This window comes from Alosa alosa, chromosome 14, assembly GCF_017589495.1.
Source record: "Alosa alosa isolate M-15738 ecotype Scorff River chromosome 14, AALO_Geno_1.1, whole genome shotgun sequence".
Classification (NCBI taxonomy): domain Eukaryota; kingdom Metazoa; phylum Chordata; class Actinopteri; order Clupeiformes; family Clupeidae; genus Alosa; species Alosa alosa.
In genome coordinates this window covers 10,215,381-10,239,001 of record NC_063202.1, presented here as the reverse complement: position 1 = coordinate 10,239,001, position 23,621 = coordinate 10,215,381, and the positions used below count along the sequence as shown (strand labels likewise).

At 45.2% G+C, this 23,621-nt stretch overlaps 1 protein-coding gene across 1 annotated transcript in view; it reads left to right on the top strand.

The window, feature by feature from the left end:
- The window catches only part of prmt3 (protein arginine methyltransferase 3), a 48,675-nt gene that overhangs the window by 6,426 nt on the left and 18,628 nt on the right, over positions 1-23,621 (top strand). Inside the window, exons 9-12 of the mRNA XM_048263488.1 lie at positions 123-244; positions 4,910-5,009; positions 16,953-17,031; positions 22,739-22,926. Of these exons, the coding sequence (XP_048119445.1) occupies positions 123-244; positions 4,910-5,009; positions 16,953-17,031; positions 22,739-22,926 (489 nt within the window). The remainder of the gene's footprint in view (positions 1-122; positions 245-4,909; positions 5,010-16,952; positions 17,032-22,738; positions 22,927-23,621) is intronic.

Sequence of the window (23,621 nt, the reverse complement as noted above, 5' to 3'; positions counted from 1 at the left end):
AGCTGGTAGATCAGGAGTGCGTTCACTCCTTGCTTTGGCAGCGTGCTCCCTCCCTCGGTCCCTCTTTCACTCTCTCACTCACTCCTTCTCTTCTCCGCCTCCTCCATCCTTCTGGCCTTCAGGTGGTGCTGGACGTTGGCTGTGGCACCGGAATCCTCTCCATGTTCGCGGCAAGGGCGGGTGCCAAGAAGGTCATTGGGGTTGACCAGTCCGAGATCATCTACCAAGCTATGGACATCGTAAGGTTAGTGTGGTGTTCAGAAATAAGCAAGGAATCTAAACTTTGGATAAAAGTAGCCAAGCAGAATGGTTTTTCCCACACAAATCTCAAAAACTCATCAGACATATTTGGAAAACCATGTCAAACATATCTATGAAGCTTCTTCCTATTGAAGCTAAAAGATGAAGGGTCAACATTTGTAATTGTGGATATGTTCATTAGATTCCATCATGTCTATTTGTCTGATATCTGAGTTGGTTACTCAGTTGGCTATGTATTGGATTGCATTAAATTCACAATTAGTCATTCCCTTGTCTCTAGCACCCATAACCATGTCTCGCTGGAGGCGTGTTATCTCTCTGAGTGCTCGTCAGTAATGTCCCCTTAGACCTTGCTGCCCTTGACCAGACTCATCTCTCTGGGCTGCAGAAGCTGACTTCCAGCTCTGGGTTGGTGCGGGTGCTCCAGGGTCAAGTTCCTGAGGTGGTGGGTTTGGTGTTTCAGCAAAGCCCCCACAGAGGACTGCCTGACCTCCAGTGTTCTTGTTATTTGTTCCTGGAGCACGACTCCAGTAAATCCGATTGTTGTGAGCTCGACGCGCGTGACGCTCGTAAATCGAAGCCCGCCACTGCGGACAGACAGTCGCCTCGCGCTGTCCACACAGTAGAAGCTCTCCACCTATCTCGCGCTTTGCGGGTTTTACGGTGTCATTCGCACCACCTCCATCCCAACCTCAGAGTCATTATGGCTCATCTCATTTGCCATAAGAGCGGAATGGGAGTCATTTACTTTGGGTGGTATTCACCTCATCCCCCCACCTTTCTCAGCTTGCGCTGCTGCTTCGGCGGCACGTTTCTGGTAGCGGTGGTTATGATTGGGTAAGGTGTCCCCGGTGGAGGAGCACACTGGGCCGGGCCGCGCGCGGGGAAGCAGGTTTAATTTTACAGTCCAGCGGCTCGCCATGGGAGTCGCTCGGCCCGTGGTTCGTGTGGCTCGCCTCTGGTTTAGGTATGCAGCGTTCATCGCCGCGTCCCCTTTTTTCTCTCTCTCTTTTTTCTCTCTCCCCTCTCTCTCTCGCTCTCTCTCTCCTTCTTTCTCTCTCTCTCTCTCTCTTTTTCTCTCTCTCTCTCTCTCTCTCTCTCTCTCCCTCTCTCTCTCTCTCTCTCCCCTACATGCCCTCTGGAACTCGGTGTCAGCAGTAAAAGATGATGTGCATTGAGTACACTCATCATTACAATAGAGCTTGTTGTTTGAGGCGTCGCTGACTGACGACCAGCCAGCATGAACACCTCCCCGCTGTGTGTATGTGTGTCTCCAGCCAAACGTGTGTGTGTGTGTGTGTGTGTGTGTGTGTGTGTGTGTGTGTGTGTGTGTGTGTGTGTGTGTGTTTAGCCCTCTGCATTGTTCTCTCCGGGAGCTGAGAGCAGTTCATTTGCGTTTCACAGTGAGTTAGTGTGTGTCCTCTGATTTTATTGACTGAGTTAATTTGGACTCTGTCGCTTCTTCTGTGATTAATTGTTTACCTCAAGAGCATGCAGATTTAAGGCTAATCTTAGAGCTGGCTGGCGAGTCCATTTTCCTGAGGTTGGAAGCTTGTTAAATAAAAACTATAGGAAGAGGTTCGTGTGAATGGCTAATCCCAGTATCCTCCCGTGCTTGTAAACCTCTGTAGTCTGGGCTCCTGAACCTGTCCCTAGGGACATGACACCAGTGTGTCCCCAGGGATGAGAGGGAGAGGCTGGCTGTGGGGCTCCAGTGCAGGGCTCTCAGTAGTCTCTCCCTTACCCCCCACCTTCTCTCTTCCCCCCTCTCTCTTTCTTTCTCTTCCGTATCTGACATTGTCCTCTAAATTACCCCTGTAATGAGATTACAGCCCCCCCCCCACTAAGACAGTCCTGAGAGGGGGGTGGGATGGGGGTAGGGGGGTGGGGGTGAGTGTGAACGCCACCGTGGGCCTCTGGGAGAGTGTGATAGTGAGGAGGGGCACAGATAAGAATCGGCCGGGCAAGAGCGCGCTCTGCCGCCGTGAGTAATCGCTCTGTCCCCAGTAACATTAGCTGTCATGGTAATGGAGTATTTAGAGAGATTGATACCCAGAGGCGGCTGGTCAAAAGAAGGGAAGATTGTTAAAAAGTTGGTTGTCTGTCACACACACACAGGCACATAGGTGCTCAGGTGAAGATGGTGTTGGGATGGTGTTTGGAGGCGTATGAAATCCACTGTAGTGTACTGCAGTGTTGATGAATTGAAATGAAATGAAATGTTGATGAAGAGTGCTTGTCTCCATCTGCACTGTAGGATAGGATGCAGTTGGAGTTCCCCATTGAGACCAAACAGTCACAGAAATGTCTCCGCTGTGTTGACGCTTGTTTGTTTGATTTTGTTTCTTTATAGATCTTTTAGGATGAACCTTAAAGGACATATGAAGAGTTCAAATACAAAACCCTCTAAATCCATCAGACCACTTAAAGGACATGAAGCAATGCTTGTTGCCTTTGTAGAGTCATGATTCAGGTCCTTCAGGCTGTCCTAGACGTGATGGGGCCTTTTGGCCATTTTAGTCCTGTAAGAGTTTCCATAGTTTTGGGGCAGCCGTGGCTAGGCTTGGGTATCGAATATTGAGTATTGGTTGGAACCGGGACTATCTTTGCGATTTTCCTGGAATCGTTCAAAAGTTAAAATTTCGATTCCTAGTTTTGATTCCCAGTCCGCCGACCGGAAGAAGAAACAGCTGAACACCAACGAAGAAGCGCATAGTTCGTAGAAAATAAAATTCATGGAGAAGGTCAGACTATTTCATTCAGAAAGCAGGGTTCCCGCGGATCCTTAAATAGTCTTAAATACAACTGAATTTTCGAAAGAGAGGTATTAAATGTGCGTATGGGAGTGCAAGAGAGCGAGTGATGTCTCAATCCAGTTTTGTTTATTTAAAACGCAATTGCGGGTGTGGTTAAAGGAGTGAAAACGGTAATAATACAGTAGGCCTATGTACAAAATAATATGCCTGACGTTTTCGTGGTGTAGCTGAGGCCAGAGAGATATACAGGTAGCCTACGTGGAATGAGGAAGCCTACGGTAGAATGAGCAAGAGAAAGAAAGAGCGATAGGTTGGCCATACGTTCAAATTTAGGCCGGACATATGGATTTTAAAAGCCCTGACCGGCGCAGCCTCAAGCCGGACGCTCATTTGTTCTCCTTTTTGGAGTTGCGCTTGGCATCTAAAATCGTTGCTCGGACGCAGCATCGTTTCACAAACTATGGATGCGAAGACTGCTGGTCAAATTATGTGCAGTGCTTCGCAATCAGGAGGAAATACTGTATATGTTAAGTTGATCTGTTTGCATCTTTCCAGCGTGTGTTGCTGGCCTAGCCTAGGGAAGAAAATATCTGTCTAAGTTATAATAGCCTACCTGTAATATCTGCCAGCAGCTTGCTTGCCAGCGTTTCCCAGTAGGCTAGGCCTACTTTGCAAAAGTTGTGAACTATAACCGCATATTTTTTGAATGTCGGCGACTGGCTACAAAAAAAAAAACGAGTGTTCATAATACGTGCGTGCTTGAGATGAAACCAGCGGTTTTCAGCAGGATCATGCGAGGAGGACCTGTCTCTTTTAATGAATTTAAAACAAGTCAATGGTTTTACAATGTTTCAGTCAAGCTTTGGTTGGTTTAGATACAGCTGGTATGCAAAATGTAAAGTAGTGGATTAACTTTAATTTGCTGCATATTGGACAATAGATGCACATAGTAAATTATATAAAGTAGGCTTATTAAAATATGTAGCTTAGTCTAACTCCAGTCCAGTGCACATGTCTTTGGCAAGTAGCCTAGGCTACTACAGACACAGGTGAAGAACAGTCAGCCTCAGCAGTAAGCAAAACCAAATATGTACAGCCAGCTTCAAAAGCAAGCAGCCCAGACCCTAAAATTGGGCATTTATAGCTTTGAAGGTAATTCACACACAATTATTTTTCTTTCGCCAAAATATATTTAGTAACTTCTGTAGACATCCAAAATGGGGTGGGGGTTAAAATTAGTAGGAAAAAAAACTATTGCATAAACAGTCATGTATATCTTTTTGCCATGGTATAGTCTTAAGTTTCATTTAGATGTCTTGAAAAGGTCTTAAAAGTCTTTAAATTTGCACTTGAAAATGTGCAGACACCCTGAGAAAGACCGTTGGTTAGCTAGCTCATTTAAAATATCCTAAACTTTTTTTTGACCCTGCCTCTTAAAAAAATAGGAATCGAGAATCTCTAGGAACCGGAATCGAAATAAGAAATCGGAATCGGAATCGGAATCGTTCAAATTCAAACGATACCCAACCCTAGCCGTGGCCTACTGGTTAGCGCTTTGGACTTGTGACCGGAAGGTTGCTGGTTCGAACCCCGACCAGTAGAAAGCGGCTGAAGTGCCCGTGAGCAAGGCACCTAACCCCTCACTGCTCCCCGAGCGCCGCTGTTGTTGCAGGCAGCTCACTGCGCCGGGATTAGTGTGTGCTTCACCTCACTGTGTGTTCACTGTGTGCTGAGTGTGTTTCACTAATTCACAGATTCACAGATAAATGCAGAGACCAAATTTCCCTCAAGGGATCAAAAGAGTATATATACTATACTTTTACAGTGTACTTAGTGAAACGGTTTAGTACTTTGTGACTTTGTTTATGGTCTTATGCCTTTTCCCCTCCCAGATCCAACAACTTGGATGAGACCATCACTCTAATTAAGGGCCGGATAGAGGAGGTGACGCTGCCGGTGGAGAAGGTGGACATAATCATCTCGGAGTGGATGGTGAGTGTCCGCGGGAATGCACGCTGGACTACAGTCACTTTACAAATCACAGTTCACAAACACTCAGTAATTGCGGTTGAACACTATGCACAAATATATATCCAGGCTCTCTAGGATTTTTTGAAATTCAAAGATTTCCTTCAAATGTGGGCAAGTTGCTCTTAGTGTTAATGTGATATTTCTGCACACTATTTTACAGTAGGACTTCCCACAGGAAATAGTACAAGTATGGTATGCGTGTGTAATTCCAGTGCAGAGGGGAAACTGAACTTACAAATAAATAATGTCAATAAAGGAATACCTTATTTAAGAAAAAAAAAGAATTGCCTTAAATAAATCTATAATATGATATGAATACAAAGTAGGGTGCATTAACCTAAGGAAAAAATAGCAATTTCATGGTTGCTTTGTCATTACACAACATTGCGTTGGATGCACATGGTCAAAGTAAAGATACAAAAATGATGGTTAATGAAAGAAATGATAATGACAAATTAGTTGTTTTTTCTGTATTCTTTTTACATGCCGGAGAAGTACTTTGTAAGAAAAAAAAAATTAGTAGTTTTTTGGTGAGCATGACATGAGTGTAAGCTGCAGTTGCACAGAGTGAGGAGTTGGATTATAGACCCTTTCAAAAAGGTAAACAAAAACCATGCTTGAACGTTTTATTTGGTTCCCAATCTACTTCCTCTGCATTAAGATAACAAATGGAATGTTAAAACGGAAGCCTTGTGGGGCCAACTATGATGCTTATAATGGAACTCTCTTGAAAGGGTCTATATCACACGCTGATCAGAGGCTCCTGCAGTGAGCAGTTAATAATAATTACACATACTCTTACGGCTCCAGCATGCACAGATGATGACTGTAGCTGGTGCAGGAATGCACTCAGCATTTATGGCATGATCCCTTCTGGCATACTGGTAGAAAACATGGTACAGACCCCAAGCTTCCCTCTTGTACAAAGAGATGATTTCATATTCATGAGCCGTGTCTCATCTGACCATCTGATGACTTCCCAGCATGCTCGGGGCAGGCGCATGTTTCACCGCCACGGCGCTCGGCAGTGTGGGTAAATTGAATTTCTGCTGGGGCCCGAGTGCTGTGGAAAAATGAGGGATAGTGGACGTAATCTCCAGTGGCATAAACTCTGCCGGCGTTAATAAATTTGCGGATTCAGCCGTCACTTTTCATCTGACCACCCTGACAAGACTGATGATGATACGGTGTGGAGAGTGTGGCCCCCTGCGCCAGTGGCCGCCTCTGCTCTGAGCTGGTCGGTGTGGGACCGTCCAATACTTATGACATGAGACAGTGACACGAATGACACAGGTAAAAAAAAATGGTCAAAAAAGTCACGATGCCTCGAGTCCGAGTCCAGGTTCGAGTCCCCAGTGTTCAAGTCCGAGTCAAGTCCAAGTCATTAAAAAACAATTCCAAGTCAAGTCCGACTCGAGTTCACTACTCATCCGAGTCAAGTCCGAGTCGAGTCACTATTGATCCACGTCGAGTCCAAGTCCAACACTAAAGTAAGCATAGCCTACATGTCGTTCCATTTTTTCCCATTGCAGATGAAATCCTTAAAAGCAAAACGGACAATCTTCTGTCTCCATGCAGGGGTGCCATCACTTGTGTGAAAGTAGTATTGCCAAATTTCTTGCCAAACCTTGCAAGTATTTATTATATCGGAGAGAATACCATACCATAGCCATACCATAGCCTATAGGCCAACTCATAATTAATGAGCAATCCACATCCCAATCACACAGGCCATTAAGTCACATTGTGCTGTTACTAACTGCTGACAATTGTACTCTGTAGGCAGTGTTGTAGAAGTTCATACTTCACAAGAGCTAGATGGACGTTGGAGTAGGCCTATTTTGTAAGAGGTAGTGTGGATCATAAAAAGTCCTCCCCCGGGCATTTTTAAAAAAAATTCTGGCTGTTAAATAGCCTACACAATTTTAGCGCGGTTTGGGAGGGACAGAAACAGAGCAGGGGCCCGTCTTGGTAGCTTCTTTCTGACTCCTGTGACGTGAACACTGGCTACCTGCAACTGCATAATGTTATCACTTCACTGACACTATGGAGACATATTTCACGTCAACAATGGAGATGAAAACTAGCTTTCGATTAACGGAGATGCAGATCATCTGCCTAATTAATTTCTTTGTGCAACAGGCCACATTCTACGTTCATTTCAGCGAGATGAGTGAAATAAATGTTTTTTTAAGCTGCCATCGCCATAGGCTACTATTTGCTACGATATTCATCTGTTAGAAATAGAACAAGTTGCTATTTTCTTTTTTTCCGTGCAGTGGATTAGGCTATCAAATCGCTCGTTTGAACAGTAACAGTAATCCACTTCATTCGTGGTTTTAAATATAGTTGTTTCTGGCCTACCCATGAGAGGTTCAGTTTGTCAGTTTCACTTGCGCAGACACGTAGGCCTAAATTGACACGCTACATGGACACTACTAGGCAATTTAATGTTATGCTTCTAAATTTTATGACACCAAAATTAAGAAGTATGCTATATCTTGATCGGGAAAACTTTTTAGTTTATTTTTCTTTCGATCCGATAATAGCCTGCTGCAAATTAACAGACAGAAGCTCGGCAGGGCACGTCCCTCGCTTCTCGCGTCAGTCAGGAAAAACACTGTTCACCAAGTCACGATGATCAGCTATCCAGCAGCAGTGTGTGATGTTCAGCCTAGGTTGAATGTAATCTTAGGGAATGTCATGTCATTTATGAGAAATAATATTGCCTGGCAATACTACATTGACATGGCGGCGGTCATGTCTCCAGGCATTTTGCTGTTAAAGTTAACGTTAGTTTGCTTTGCATGTGAACATGACGTGACTTGTATGACATATGACATGAAGCAGTAGCCTAACATTCCCTTGCACTAAAATTAGCATTATAAATAATTTAGGTATTAAAATCATATAGCCAATTATAGCCTAATGACATACTACAATTATAGCCTTATGATATATTACAAAAAAAAGTCGAGTCCTCGACGAGTCATAGCAATTGCGAATGCACGAGTCCGAGTCCAAGTTCGAGTCATTCAGTGCTCAAGTCCAAGTCAAGTCACGAGTCTCTATTTTATTTTATTTAGAATTTAGCTAATGACTCGTACTACGGCACTGGTTTTCAGTCTAGCGATCTAACAGATAAGTCACGTATTATTGAGCTCTAGTTGTTTGTTGTTGTCACCTAATGGTCCTCATTTCCACACTATGTGCTATGAAATGCAGCGTCATGTAGAGCATAAACTGAGGAGAGTCTGCTGCTGGTTAATTACTGCATGTTGATCTAAGAGGAGTTTTCAAGTGATTACATAGGCAGTGAAAAATGGAGGCGAGTGTGTGTGTTGATGCGGACACAGACTGGAGTAGCCAGTCACGCTCACATCCGTCCAGGTGTTGGTGCCTGAGGGGGGCGTTTGTAGCGGTTTGGCTGGGAGTGTGGGCCAGCGATGAGCTGTACTGAGCTGGGACGGCCTGCCGAGCAGTGCAATACATCACTGCTTTGCCCGTGAATGACCCCAACACCCCCCACCCACACCCAACTCCCTCACCTGAGGCAAGATGCCAGCCATGTCCTCTTGTTTTTTTGTCCAGTGTGTGTGTACAGAGCTGGATACAAAACTGGGTCACGTCGCCTGCCACAGGTGCCAGCCAGGCAGCCCGAGGCCTCTCACAAAGGACGGCCCAGAAAGTTCAGCCCTAAAATTAGCAACTTTCCAGTGCTGTGTTGCTGAGTCCCTCCTGTCACAGCTCAGATGTAACCAACGAGTCAAATTGCCATAAATGAGAGAGAGCGAGAGTGAGAGAGATAGTTGTGTGTAATGGCATCCACCATTTCAGGAGAGAGAGTGATTGTGCACTGCAGGCAGGTCATGTTTTTCCATTCGTCTCGTGATGTAGGAATATTTTCTCAGCTGGAGGGTGCATTACTGCCGTCTACGGAGGTGAGAAATGGACTGAGGGTCCAGTCCAGACGTATTAAAGTAAAATTAGGGTCAGTAGAGCTCCATGTCCACCGCCACTACCACCAGACCCCGGCCCTGATGGATTGAGAGGGAAAACGCCGTGCTCTGTCACAGAGACTGTGCGGTTAACCTCCACGCCCCTCAGCCCTGCCCCGGCGCACTCACCCAAGGGTGTGAGTTTGTGTAGACTGGCACCATGTCACGCTGACTCTCCACTCAAGGTGTTATTGGAGCCTTTTGAGTTGTGTTTCTGGGGTAGGTTGGCCTCAGTGGGAATATGCCTTTATGGTCTTGCATTTCACTAACATTGGATGGAAATGCCACCGTCTTAGAGAAATGAATTGCGTTGGCGGGTGCTTGGGAGAAAGTTCACTCCCTTTGAGGAGAAGCCTATGACTTCCCTCCCATCAAAAACTTCTTCAGGGGCTGTCAGTGTGTGCATTAATTAAAAATGCAGCGATGTGTGTGTGTGTGTGTGTGTGTGTGTGTGCAGTTTAATAAATCAGAGGGGGTAATTTTCGGGGGGACGCGTCGTTGTCTGGCGGAGAGGTGTTTGAAAGACGGCTCAAAGGCGCTGCCTTGTCATTTCATAACTCACCGAATTGATCCTCACTTGAAGCACAGGTAAAAAAAAACAAACATGCCACTGGAGATAAGAAAGGAGAGAGAGAGAAGAGAGAGAGAGAGAGGAGGCACTAGCTCTGGCCTGGAGAAGTCAGTGGAGAGGTTAGCGGGAGGCGGAACACAGCTTGTCACAGACAGATCCATCATGCCTGGCTGCATCTGAGGCTGGTCTGTCCCACTCTTTTGTTTCGTTCAGACATCAGGAAATAAGACTGCACTCTCAAGCCTACTCTCAGGTGAGAGGTGACGAATGGACTAATCCCAGACCGGGCCAGACAGAGTTCTGCTGTAAACACACTTGCACAGAAACACGGGTCGATGTCATCGATACAGGTCTTTACAATGGCAGGCTGCTTAATGTGGTTTCAGTTCTTTATTTGCTTGTCTTAAAATAGTCTGCTTAGGTTGTTTGTATTCTGTCCTGTAGTTTTCTTGTTTTGCTGAAGTTTGTATACTCTCTGTAAGGCCTACACAACATGATGAAAATTTGTGTAGTGAGAACATTCTTTAGTATTGTGATATTATTTTCAATTAAATAATGGCCTTACAGTGCTAACGTAGACCCCAAACATTGAATAGCCCATGCCTAAAGAAATAAATGGAAATATAAATTAAGGAAGACATATTCGTCTTTAAAAACCTTCAAGATATTTTTCTGATAAACTCAACAAATTTGTGGAAATCACAATCTGGTACAAGTATACAACAAGCAATCTGGTCCAAGTATACTGTGATGTGTCACTGTCATACAGTATATGTCTATCTTAGTCTATCTTAGTCTAAGGCCCATACACTTCTACTATGCTTCGTTTCAGTGGCAAGTATGTGCATGTGTCCATTTTAAGAGTTGTACTTTACAAACTCTGAGCCTGGAGTGGCATGGTGGAAGTGGCAGCCATTTTCTAAACCACTGAAAGACACTCACAAGCCTGCGAGGGAATACAAATGTAGGGGAGGGTGATGTGGAGCATGATTTTGATTAACCCAAAGCCCAGACTTACTTTGAAATTGCTCAGTGTAATTGCAGAGCTCCATCTCATTGGTCATTGTTTGCATGCAGAGGGTGAATCCATATGTCCTGTAAATAAACTCACTTTTCTTATTCATTGCAGTACAGACAGTCAGTTGCAGTTTGTTTATTCCGATTATTGTCTGTTCAGATTGCAGTGATGATGAAAAAGTGATTTATCGGTCAGCACTGTTTTCTCTCTCTCTGTGTTGTCCTGTACATCCCCCTCTTTCTCTTTCTCTCTGTGTTGTCCTGTACATCCCCCTCTTTCTCTTTCTCTCTCTGTGTTGTCCTGTACATCCCTCTCTTTCTCTTTCTCTTTCTCTCTGTGTGTTGTCCTGTACATCCCTCTCTTTCTCTTTCTCTTAATCTCTCTCTTTCTCTCTGTGTTGTCCTGTACATCCCTCTCTTTCTCTTCTCTCTGTGTTGTCCTGTACATCCCTCTCTTTCTCTTTCTCTCTCTGTGTGTTGTCCTGTACATCCCCCTCTTTTTCTCTTTCTCTCTCTGTGTTGTCCTGTACATCCCTTTCTCTTTCTCTCTCTCTGTGTTGTCCTGTACATCCCTCTCTTTCTCTTTCTCTCTCTGTGTTGTCCTGTACATCCCTCTCTTTCTCTTTCTCTCTCTGTGTTGTCCTGTACATCCCTCTCTTTTTCTCTCTCTCTCGTCTCTGTGTGTGGCATAGCTTAGCGTGTGGTTGCTCTGTGTGTGATTGTGCAGTAGCTGAATTAATGGCAGATTCCCATCCGTGGCCTCATTACCTGCTGATAGGAGTCTTACCTGCCGCAGGAGAGGACAGCTGTAATCACTCATCCAGTCCCCAGGCCCTCACGGCCTGTCTCTCACTCTCTCACACACACACACACACACACACACACACACACACACACACACACACACACACATATACACTACCTCAGTCTCTCTTTCTCTCTCTCTCCCTCTCTTCCTCACTCTCTTTCTCCCTCCCTCTCTTCCTCACTCTCTCTCTCTCTCGCTCTCTCTCTGACACAAAGAAACACACACACACACACACACACGGTTTAGCTACAGCATTTCACTTCTGGCACAGGTCAACCAGAGGCCCTTGCTGCAGTTTGTGCTGCGCTGCCTGAGACCACCACGGAGTCGCTCATTTTCTCTGGGAACTTTTCTCTTCGCGCTCTTATCAGCCAGACGCCTCACGCCTCACCTCAGTAAAATAATAGTCAGTGGCCTCGCCGGGGGACTTCGCTTTATTCCCCTGTCTCATTCTGCACTCATTTCCTCTCCTCCTGATATCCTACAATTCATCCCATCCATCACTTCGAATGGAACTTCCACGGCCCATCCACGTGCGCATGTCCGCCGCATGTTCTTGCCTCCTTCCTCTGCTCTGGTGGCTTTTGCCGGCTGCCGCCACACCACCAAACAATGCATCTCTCACTGAGCTTTTGTCCTGGGAGAGGAACCCCCACCACGCCGGGGCATTGGCTGTGATGGGAGCTTGTCTCCATTTAATGGCCTTATATGCTATGGAACATTGCCCTCTCATAAGCATTCATATGGAAATCAGGTCCCATCGCTGCAGGCGGAACAATGGGCTACCCAGAGCAGTTTTGGCTACCGCACACTGTGTTATTTAGGGAACATGCTAGTATGCTAATGCACATTCTGCTCTCCAGTAGCCTTCTCAGGCAAACACTCAGATAGCATGACATTTGACATGATCAAATGACTCAAATTCATGACTTTTGAATGGCAATGGGTGCTGTAATGACCTTATGCTGCTTTTGGTCAGTACAAGTTAGATTATGTTTAGGGTCAAAGATCTATTACCTACGCCCAAGGAAGTATTCTCACAGTAAGTATTTTATCAGTAAATCCTGTTGGTGTTGCCATTGGCATTTAGTATATGAATTTAGCCAACTGTGAAAATGTCATGGGAAATCCTGCCAGGATGGTTAGGACTGTGTATAAAATGATCAAGACGAAATTTATTTCCAGGACAATTTGTAGCTGCCTCTTTTAAAGTCTGAATTTCCACTATCTAATAACATTTGGCTGTTCAAAACTGAAAATGGTAATGTATGGTTAAAAATAGGCAGACTTCCTTTAAGGTAAATTGGTCAGAAATTAACCAATAAGCTGTATGGGGTGAGTGAAGTTCAACAACAGCTGGCAGTGGCATTAGAATGTGGACTTGCTCCCCTAGTATCACGAATTCCAACAACAGAATGTTTTTTTTTATACGAACAGACATAGCTTTCACTTGATGCCATTTGATGTGTGTGTGTGTGTGTGTGTGTGAGTGAGTGAGTCTCCACATAATCCCCCTGGAACAGGGTGTGATGTTGTTTGGCAGTAATTGAAAAGATTTTACAACGGAATGCTTTGGGTGTGTTGAGAGGAAAGCTGTGCTGATGGCAGGTTTTTCACGAGGCCTGAATGACAGCCCAGGGCATCAGGACAGTGGTTCACTGCAGTCCCATTGACAGAGGCTCCAACAGTGCTGTGTAAACTTGCCTGTCTATTAGACAACATGCCAGCTTTCCTGGGAAATGCAGAAAGAGCGTACCTTTAGGACAGAGAAGTTTGATTTTTTAAAACATCTGCCAATCAGACATGACTTTTTTTAATTGGTGTTTTTTTGTATTGTATTTGTAAAAATGCTCACTCAGAACTATTGCCCCCAGTCATTATGAAGCTTAGACTATGTGAGAAATCGTAAAATGACTCTCAAAATGTTTCTGTGTGTGCGCATCTGTGTGTGTGTAGATTTATAAGATAATTAATTTAATGTGCACAAACCGTCTCATCTCATTTTCATTAGGCCTACTTCTCTCATTAGCTGCCTTCATGGAAATCTGCTCTGATTCGGCGTTGGTCAGCCCGTAAATCAAAGCGCCACCTCACTCCTCACTAATTCTCTGCTCTCAGCACCATTACGCCTCCCAGACACACGTTTATGTGGGGAAGGAAAGACATCAGGCAAAACCAAACTACAGCAGCTAACTCTGCAGATCTACTCTTCTGCTTTTGGTCTCTTTTTTTCCCCCGGGACATAGCGCTTGCCTGGAAAACCATGATACTGACTTTCCTGAGTGACTCGTGTCGGTACGGCTTAGAGGTGGTGGCTGACGTGGAGCCTGATCACTCGGGCGCGGAGGTGAAGGCAACACAGAGAGCAATGCGGTTTTAATGAGCTTTCTCTCCACACAGGCCTGACGTGCACCACAACAGGGGGGGCCAGGGAGTTGGTCTCTTAACACTCGATAGGTGTTAGGATTTTACTTTCATCTTCCTCACATTCAGAGTGGTTGTCTGATTTAAAATTGGTTTACAGCCAGTCTGCAAACATAAGAAAAAAAAAAATTTAATGGAGAGGAAAGCATCCTTGTTCTGTCGTACTGAAACTGTCCATTGGGCCTTCGGAACAGCATGGCAATTCCACCTCTACTCATCCATTCAGCATTCCGTGCAGATTTCCATGTCTCGCTCTATGCTTCTACCTTGGCCCATGCTGATGTCCTCCTCTTCGCTCTCGTGGATCCCAGCCATAGATTTCCTGCCAGGGGCCATTATTTTCCTATTGTTTGTGTTCAACGCTGACCTCCAGTGCCGCCACTCAATTAGCCTGGAGTTGTCTACGGCCAGCTGCAGCCATGCACACCCTGATGAATGTGTAGAATGGCTCTTTAGTGCTGGCCGTCGCGGCCTCTATTCAAGCCCTCGAAAGAGTCGCAGGAAAGGTGCCATTTTAGTGCAGGAAGCTCTGTTAAGCCAATAGAACCTGTTCCAACGTGGACGAAGGTGCCATTCAACTGCATTAGACTTTTCAATGTTGTTACAAAATAGATGTGATATAATCATTTGACTTGATTTCTTTAATGCTTGTTGCCCACTGGCTTTGGTGGTGAGAGTAGAGGTTTGCTTACCTAATTCTTAAGCTACTTTGAGAAGCCGACAACTGTGAAAATTGCTAACATTGCACTCCACTATTTAAGCTATAGAATTGCACAATGAAGCAGTTTTTGTTGTTATCGTGAGATGGCGCTGGGAGAGATTGTGCTGCTTCTGGTTTGCAGCGTAGCCATCAAACTTGACTTATTATCTCCTCCCGACCGGCATCTGTGCCTGGAGATGTTTTATAGACCCTTTCAACAATAAAAAAAACATTCTATTTGGTTCCCAATCTACTTCCTCTGTATTAAGATAACATATGGAATGTTAAAACGGAAGCCTTGTGGGGCCAACTATGATTCTGATAATGGAACTCTCTTGAAAGGGTCTATACTGTGCTGCAGCTGTGAGATGCTCCTCAGAATGGAATGAACTACAAGGCCTTGTGTACAACGGCACCTGCAGAGCTAAGTCGTAGTCAGTGTGTTCGTCATATTCTATCCAGTCTCATCGTTCATGCTCCGCTGCCTTTACTATTCTCCCCTAAGCCTCCATGCAGTGCGGGAACGCCACCTTGTTTCAGTAATTAATGGTGAACATGCAAAACGTGAGAGAGAGAGAGAGAGAGAAGAAAAGCGCGTCACGATGCAGGGGCCTTGAACTGGAGGGCTTGGAGGATGGGTAATTCAGCTTCCGGAAGGCTCTCTCCCTGCAGTGGAAGCAGCCGCCTGTGAAATTGGGTTCTAAATTACAGCGTGGGGAAGATCGGCCATCAGTCCAACGCTGCGGCTGTTTAAAAATGACCGGGCGGGCCAGGACCAAGGACAAAAAGCAGGTGTGCTGCCGCTGCTGCTGCAACTGCTACCGGAGGCCCCCCGGCACTTTCAGCACTGACATACAAATAGAAGAACACAACCAAATCACCACAGCTGTGCCCCCCCCATCCCACCTCTGTCTCTCTCTCTCACTCTCTCTCTCACTCTCACTCTCTCTTAGAGAAGCTACCGGAACTGGATGTGATCAGCATGGCCAGCTAAGTTCACTCAGAGGACAGAGATACCTTTATTGGTCCATATATTTACACTCTCTACCCCCCTCCCACACACACACACACACACACACATACACATACACACACATCCCCCCGGTAGTGAGCTAGTCCCTGGTTTGAGTCATTAGGGGGCTTATCGGTGTGGCCTGACCGTCACTCCTCTCCTTTCTACTCTCTCTGCTTGACTGATGAGCTAAGAGTGCTAAAGTGAACAGATAAAGCCATGGAGAGACTGCCAGTGGGTTTCTCTCTTCTCTCTCTCTCTCTCTCTCTCTCTCTCCTCTCTCCTCTGTCTTCCTTCCTTTCTTTAATTTCTCTCTCTATCTCTATCTTCAGCCCTGCTAATAAGGCTCTCAGCCACTTTTAGCTCCCTTTCTCTGTCTGGATGCATCTTTGAGTATAATGTGTTCACTTTGGTAAATAAACGTACAAATGGAGGGAGCTATCGATGGAACTTTTGCGTATTCCAGCACCTTTACGTACAGCAGAAGAATTGTTTGAAAGGATTAGCTTTCCCAGTCTTTTTTTGTGGTGCTAAACCTAAATTACGATCCCAAACATAACTACAAACGTTATGAAGTTCCATCTGGCTGAAACAGTGGCATGTTTGAGTGCCCACTCACTCACTTCTTTAATGAGGACTTGCCTTTGGGGAATCTTTATGCACATCCTAGCCGAAGAGATTCCTGCACTATATTCTTTAAGAACCACCACAAAAAATTTAGTTTTGAATTATAGTGAATTAGAAATGTCCAACTATGGGAGCGCTTATCTCCTGGCTTGCACAGAACTGGCCTTCCCAGTGGCGCCAAACACATTCAGCCTAGCAGTCACCAGACGTTTAGCCAGTGGTCACCAAATGTAGACATTGTTGTATGGGACCAGTAATGTTGGTGTGTGCTCTTTATACACAAGCTGAGAGCGGTGTTGAAATAAATAAGAGCAATCGACACGCTGCCATTCAAACGGAGGCCCAAGGAGAAGTGGCCAAAGCTCCGTCTCAGCAGAAATGGAATAAAGGCGAGGGTAATGCGCCGGCCACTCAGGCAGAACGCGGGGTCAGCACGGGGTCGCCTCCAACCGAGGGTGCAGTGAGCTGCCAGCAGCTACTAGCCGTCCAGTCTCCGTAAACCCAACAATCCTGATTTCCTGTGGGAAGTGTGTGTGTGTGTGTGTGTGCATGTGCGACCCAGTTATGCCATTTCAGCAGTACTGTCAGCCTTGTGCAGTGTTTAATTATGGGACATTTAGGCATATCTAAATCCATTCAGTCTTCAGTTTAGTGTATAATGTTGTAATGGGGTTTGTAAACATCTCATTATTGCACTTAAAACAGTATTTGAGTAAGGTTTCAATCTCCCCTTGCGTGTCTCCTCAGGGTTACTTCCTGCTGTTTGAGTCGATGCTGGACTCGGTGCTGTGTGCGCGGGACATGTACCTGGAAGAGGGAGGCTCCGGTAAGTCAGTGCTTGTTTGTATTATATTACCGACACACCACTGCGCCGTCCGAGCTCATCCTGGAGCGCGTATCACACCGCCGCGCTAAACACGTCTACTGCAGCTCGGAGTTGACAGGCCCATCTGTCTTCCGTTACTGCGGCGTAAACTCCGTTAACGCTCCAGCTCTAAACCACAGGAGCAGGAGTCTTCAAAAACGCCTTCCCTATCACCACCGCTTGTTTGTGAACCTCTGTGTTTCCGGGCTTTTTGTGCTGGCCTGCGTTGGTCATACATCTCCTGAGCGCTTAGGAGTGGAGTGGACGTCCACTCAGAGTGCGCCGGAGGAGTGAGCGCAATGGGGATGGCATGAGGATGAAAAAAGGGCTGGCTGGTTGGCTAACCATTGGGGTGTGTGTGTGTGTGTGTGTGTGTGTGTGTGGTGAGGGAGGGGGGAGCGGCGGCTGTGTCCAGGACACCAGCCGACTCATCTCCCAGCAGCTGGCCGAGGGTAAACACATCCTCCCCGCCACATGACTGATGGAAATAAGAGTAACGCACCGTTACCCTGCAGCTAACGGGCCACTCATGGCGTTTGTGCTGCTAGGTGCTTGTGTGTGCATCCTTTGAAGGACTGTCGTCTGTTGTTAGAAGTTATGCAACTAGACATCTAGTGAAGCGCCATCCTTCTTTATCCGGTTTCTGCCTCTAAAAAGGTCTTGGGAGTGTTCTACCACAGCTATAGGTGGATTGTGCTTCCCTGCTGAGGTGCCGTTATCTCAGTCTAAGTATGCTATATTATACAAGCTATTGAATTACGCTATAAAGATTGTGAATTGAATTAATTTGATGCAGGAATGGCCTTGCTGCTGAAGAAATGCATTGACTTAATTTCATGGTTTGTGTGTTGGGCTTGAAACGCCCTTGGTTTTCATTATTTGCTTTCAATTACGTGAAGGTGTGCCTTGTTTTGGTGTGTGTGTGTGTGTGTGTGTGTGTGTGTGTGTGTGTGTGTGTGTGTGTGTGTGTGTGTGTGTGTGTGTGTGTGTGTGTGTGTGTGTGTGTGTGTGGTATTTAGCTGCTACCTCTCCTGTCTGTGGCCAGGCTTAATGATTTGTGACAGACTGGGCCCTGACACAGGAGAGGTTCCGAGACGCTGCCTTTTACAGGCGCGCGGGGATGGAGAAAAGGTCACCCCCCCCCCTGGACATTAGCAACGGAACAAGGGAAGCAGGAGACTGAAGGAGAAGAGTGAAAGGAAAGGGATGGTAGAAGCAGAAAGGCAGAGACAAACGAATGAAGCCAAGATGGCGGGCCGACGCTTCACCTGAAAGGCAGCCAATCAGGTCATCCATTTGTCGTTCTTGTTCTTTTCTTTTCTTTGCTTTTTTTTAAAACGTCCCAGCCAGACTGCCAGATGGTGGTGACGGTGGTCCCTTAAATGATGATCAGGCTGGGCAGCAGCACCCAGACTTCTCGCTGCGCCTCCTCCTCCATCTCAAACCCCTCCGTCCGTGTTCTCCCAGCAGGGTGCTCCTCAGTACATATGGCTGGCTCCCTCCGCCTCCTCCTCCACCCTCTCCTCCTCCTACTCTCACCATTAACCTCTCTCCCCATCCTTAAATGTCTCCTGATCTGTGAGGCGTTTCGGGGGCTAGGTGGTAGTAGTTATTTTTGTGTGTGTGTGTGTGTGTGTGTGTGTGTGTGTGTGGTTGGGTGAGTGAGAGTGAATGAGTATGGAGATGGGGGTTGTGGTGGAGGGGTGAGTGAGAGTGAATGAGCATGGAGATGGGGGTTGTGGGGGGGGGGGGGTGTAGCGATGACAGACGGGGCCATGGGTACCGAGTCGAGAAGGACACAGATGTCAAAGCTATGAATCTTGGGACAGCGGCTTGGCCCGCCACTGCGGACTGAGTGGGACAGTCCCGTTTCTGCCCAATCAGCAGTCACCTGGTTCCAGGGGCCGTTACTCATGGCTGCTGTAATCAGGGAAAGATGAGTGTGCCGGTGGCCCATGATGGGTTTTTGTGTGTGTGTGTGTGTGTGTGTGTGTGGTGAGGGGGATCGACCAAGCCAATGGTGGCTTCACAGAATGACACCTGCAGGGTCACAGTGAAAGCTTCAGCCAGTCACACAAGGCCTCTGTTTGCCTCTGTCAGTGTGCCGTCATCATCCGTCCAGCCAAGGTTGAGTGACCTGAACTCGAGTGAACTGTTAATGTCTGCAGTGAGGTGCAGGCTGTCGAGGTCATGGCAGGAGCAGCCATGTCCTTTAGGGTCAGTGGGTGCCTGAGAGAGCAAGGACAGGATGTGGACGGCTGATGTCACATCATCTGATCCCATGCTGACAAACTGTTATTTGCTCAAATTGACAACCTGTCCACGACAGTTCTATGTAACCGTTGAAAACTACTGTATCTATGTAACAGTTCTATGTATCACCAATGTCAAAGAATAAAAAAAATAATTGCGGAAATTGCTCTGTAATCTTACAGTTGTATGTAGAATCATTTAAACAGAAAAAACAATACATTGCTGTTTTGCTAAATATTAATTCATGGAATTTCCTTATCTTAAGGAATTGCTCTAGTGTGACTTTCACAAGTATGTTTTTCTCCTCTAGATATCAGATATTAGATATCTTGGCGACTCAAACTAGTTTCATTGTTAAAGAACATTTACATGTTTCATTCATTTTAGCAGATGCTTTTATCAAATTAAACATAGGCCTAAGCTTAATAACTACATAATGAAGTGATGTCACATATTGTAGTCAGTTTGCAGCCCCCTACTTAAAACCGCTTCCAGTGCACCTGTCCCATAGTGAGATACTTCACTCCTGTTATCAGAGGAGCAGGTTTAGGTTAAGTAGCCTACAATTTTTACCTTACTCGCTAAGGCAAGCAACCTAAAATTCTGAGATGTAGGTTTTATTCATTTGTGTGCGTAGACTTGACCTTTGTCGAGCTGCAAGAATATACAAAAGTAATTAAAACTTTTAAAATTGCTGATAACAGCGCCTCAAACTGAAAGATCTGTATTTTCCTCTTGTGTGGTAGGCCTAATACATTTTCCTCTGTGCCTGCATGCAGTCTTGACCCCTGGCAGGTTTTAGGGCTTTATGCTAGTAACATTAGTGTGACTTTCTCATTAGCAGTGAGGGGGGAGCTCGCTGCAGGAAGTGGTGGTGGCTGCAAGCATTCAGGAGAGTGGGTCTAATGGCTGATGAATGTATTCATGACCGTTTGATTCTCCGCCTCAGTGTCCATAAAGGAGGAGGAGTTGTTGTGAGGCTGTCTTCTTGACTGCCATAACTCTTGTCTTTGTCAGATTACTGGGAGCAAATGTGAAATCGAAGAAAAGAGAGGTAAAAGTAGGACAAAGTTGCCATCATCTTCTGTTATTGAATGATAAATATCCCCATTATGGAGGGGATATCAAATGGATGAGGTGTTGAACACCCACAAGAATGGACCTTCGGTTTGTTTTCTGCTCTCAGGGACGATAATTGAAAGTTTTTTATGTTTTAAATACATATTAAAAAATACACTTTCCCATGGCTCAGCATTTGTTTGCTGCAATATCCTTAGTTTTTTTTTGTTGAAATTATTACAATGAGCAGTTAAGAGCAGTACATAACCTGCTCTTAAAGCTCTTAAAGGTACACTCTGCAAGAATTTCACCTTAATATGACCTTTACTTTATTTGATGGTAAATGAACTTGTAATAGGTGAATCGCTCACCTAGCATAGCCATACAGCATAGCCGTAGCGAGTCGCTAACGAGGGAACCAGCCATGCAACATCAAGAATAGTCGACCTGGAGACCTGAAGAATCTTACGAGAATCGTAAAACATTACCATGTCCGTAGATATAGCTCTGGAGATTAGGTTTTGCCTGTTGTTAATCCTTGTGTATAGGGGGAACAAGCCAAGAGAAGTAGGCTATTTACAATGGCAGAGTAACATATAAGTGAAATATATTGCGACTCTAGGGTGAGCTCTACAGTTGCCAAAAATACATGAAACTGCATAGTTTGGCTTGTAAATCAACCATGTAGTGTCTAAACCTTGCTTCTAACTAGCATCTGCTTCACTCATAAAAGAAACAGATATTTGGTAAAAGGCAAATCTCATCTTTGGGACATGAAGTTATATAATGTGCCTGTTGATTGATTTAGATTGATAATTGAATTATACTGAATTTCACTTTTTTTCAATTAAACTTTTTCCTTACAGGTGGTATTTTTCTTTTACTCAGTATGTTTACATGACACTCAAATAATTGTGTTAGTCCGACCAAAACCAGACTTTTTAAATGTAAACACGTTAGTCTGACAAATTTTAAGTTGTTTTAGCCGTACTAACACACCCAGATAATGCGATGGAAGCCTCTGGATGACCCTACAGTGGCACTGTCCTCAGCTTTTTTAGTTTGGTTAGCACATGAGTGCGCTCGTCCACGAGTGCAGAATGAATGGAGGTCTATGGAGCTGCATCAAAGTCCTTTTAGGGAAGTCCCTACACTTGGCGGCCATATTGCAACGCTTTTTGGGCACTCATCGGGCATCCTATTCTGCAGAAATGCGAGTGCGCAAGGCTTCACGACACCAATCTTGCTCCAGCGGCGAGTTCAGAACACATGATTGGCTCAACGTATGTCGACGTTTTTCCGAGGAAGGGGTGGGATATGTGTAGGCAACGGCCATATTGGCGTTACAAACTAACCCCATGCATTTCTATGGAGGGTTTTTGAGTGCTGTGTCTCCTCACTAGAACGTTTCTGGCTGTACCCCTCAAAATACACTTTTTTGTTCCCATTTTTTTTCAAGTAATTTGAATATTGTATTCGAAAGGGGAGGCAAAGAAAATACACTTGGTTGAGTATTATATCATTTTTTAAAGTCACTTAATTGTTCTAAAAAGCCATTCAAACGTGTCTGACGTCATTCATTAGCACAATGCTAGCGTGTTATGGGCAACAACGACCCAACCTGTAAGAAATCAAAAGGACATAAGTACTTGTTTATTCAACTTTTGTTGAACCCATGTTGAAGTTATAAAAACTACAATAAAATATGAGATTTGTCAACGACAATCAGGTGAATGAGACTAATTTAGCCGTCTAGCTCCATTGACTCCCATTCATTTTGCACTAATGGCGATCGCCCCCAGTGGAACTCTGGTGGAACTGCAACCAAAATTCGGTACATGGGACTTAATACGGAGTGGCCAGGCTCTCCGTAGACGGGCTCTGTTAATACCATATTAGCTGCCCTGTTGATTAACCTCATAGCTGAAGAAATTTTGCTAAATCAATGTATAAACCGCGGCTAATAGTTGGGAAATTACGGTATTTCGACTAACTGTGGTGCATGTAAGCATACTGTATTTCAAGCACTGGTACTCTACCTATTTATTTGTTGCCATGGTTTTCTTTAGCTCCAGTCAAAGTGATGACGGAATGAAATCCCGACCTCCCACCTCCCATTCCTATGTTCCCTCTGGCTGCATGCTGTGTCAGCTGTTTTACATAAATGCTTGTTGTGTTCCTCACTTTTGCCTGTGATCAGCCTCAGTGCAGAAAGGGATTGCTCTTTGAAACTACTCTAGCTGTTTGGTCACTCTTTCCTACTCTAGATGAGTAGAGTGTCTTGATGTTTTGCCTACCTGTGTTGCTCTTGTGTGTAAGGACAAGACCATCTTATCCATCCCTTATGTCTCTGTAGTCTATCCAGATCTGTGCAACATCAGTCTTGCTGCTGTGGGCGACACACAGAAACATCAGGACCGCATTGCATTCTGGGACGATGTGTATGGCTTCCAGATGGGCTGCATGAAGAAGGCGGTGGTCCCAGAAGCCGTGGTGGAGGTGCTGAACCCCGATACGCTCATCTCAGAACCTGCAGTGATCCAGGTATGTGGTCTAAAAGCATCACCTGGATATTCAAGAGTGGGCATGCATCACGGAACGCATCACATTGACAGAACTCAATAAGTGCAAAACAACAGGATTTCAGTTTGAAGAATTTGTTTTGAAACTAGTACTAAATAATTGGCTGATGTCTGTTTAACAGACATGAGAAATAAACTCTGTTGGTGCAGTGAAGTGCAGTGCATAACTCATTCAGATTAGCTTTCACTCTGTGTGTGTGTGTGTCTGTGTGTGTGTGTCTGTCTGTCTGTGTGTGTGTGATTTAGAAAAAAAGGGGAGGAAAGGAAGGAAGAAAGCCCAGTGAATAAGGATTAGATGATGGGAAGTAAATAGCAGGCCCAGGGCAGAGCGGGAGACAGTGGGCGCCGAAGTGAAGAGAAAAGGATGATCGCCCCAGGGGCAGGATGTGACAGGAGAATTGATGGAGAAGTGTAATCCTTGTTTAAGTTGCTCTTTAGTAAACTTCATTACTCCAGTGCCTACCCTGTGGCCTCAACGCATCAAAAGCACAACTAAAAATACAGCAAAGATTGGGGCAAACATACACACTTGTTCTAATGGATGGCTATTCATTTTTCAGCTTTTATTTCCTGTCTTCATTAACATTGACTGTATTATTTGATCATATATGGATGATGTCCTTGTTTATACATTATTTATATATATATTTATATATA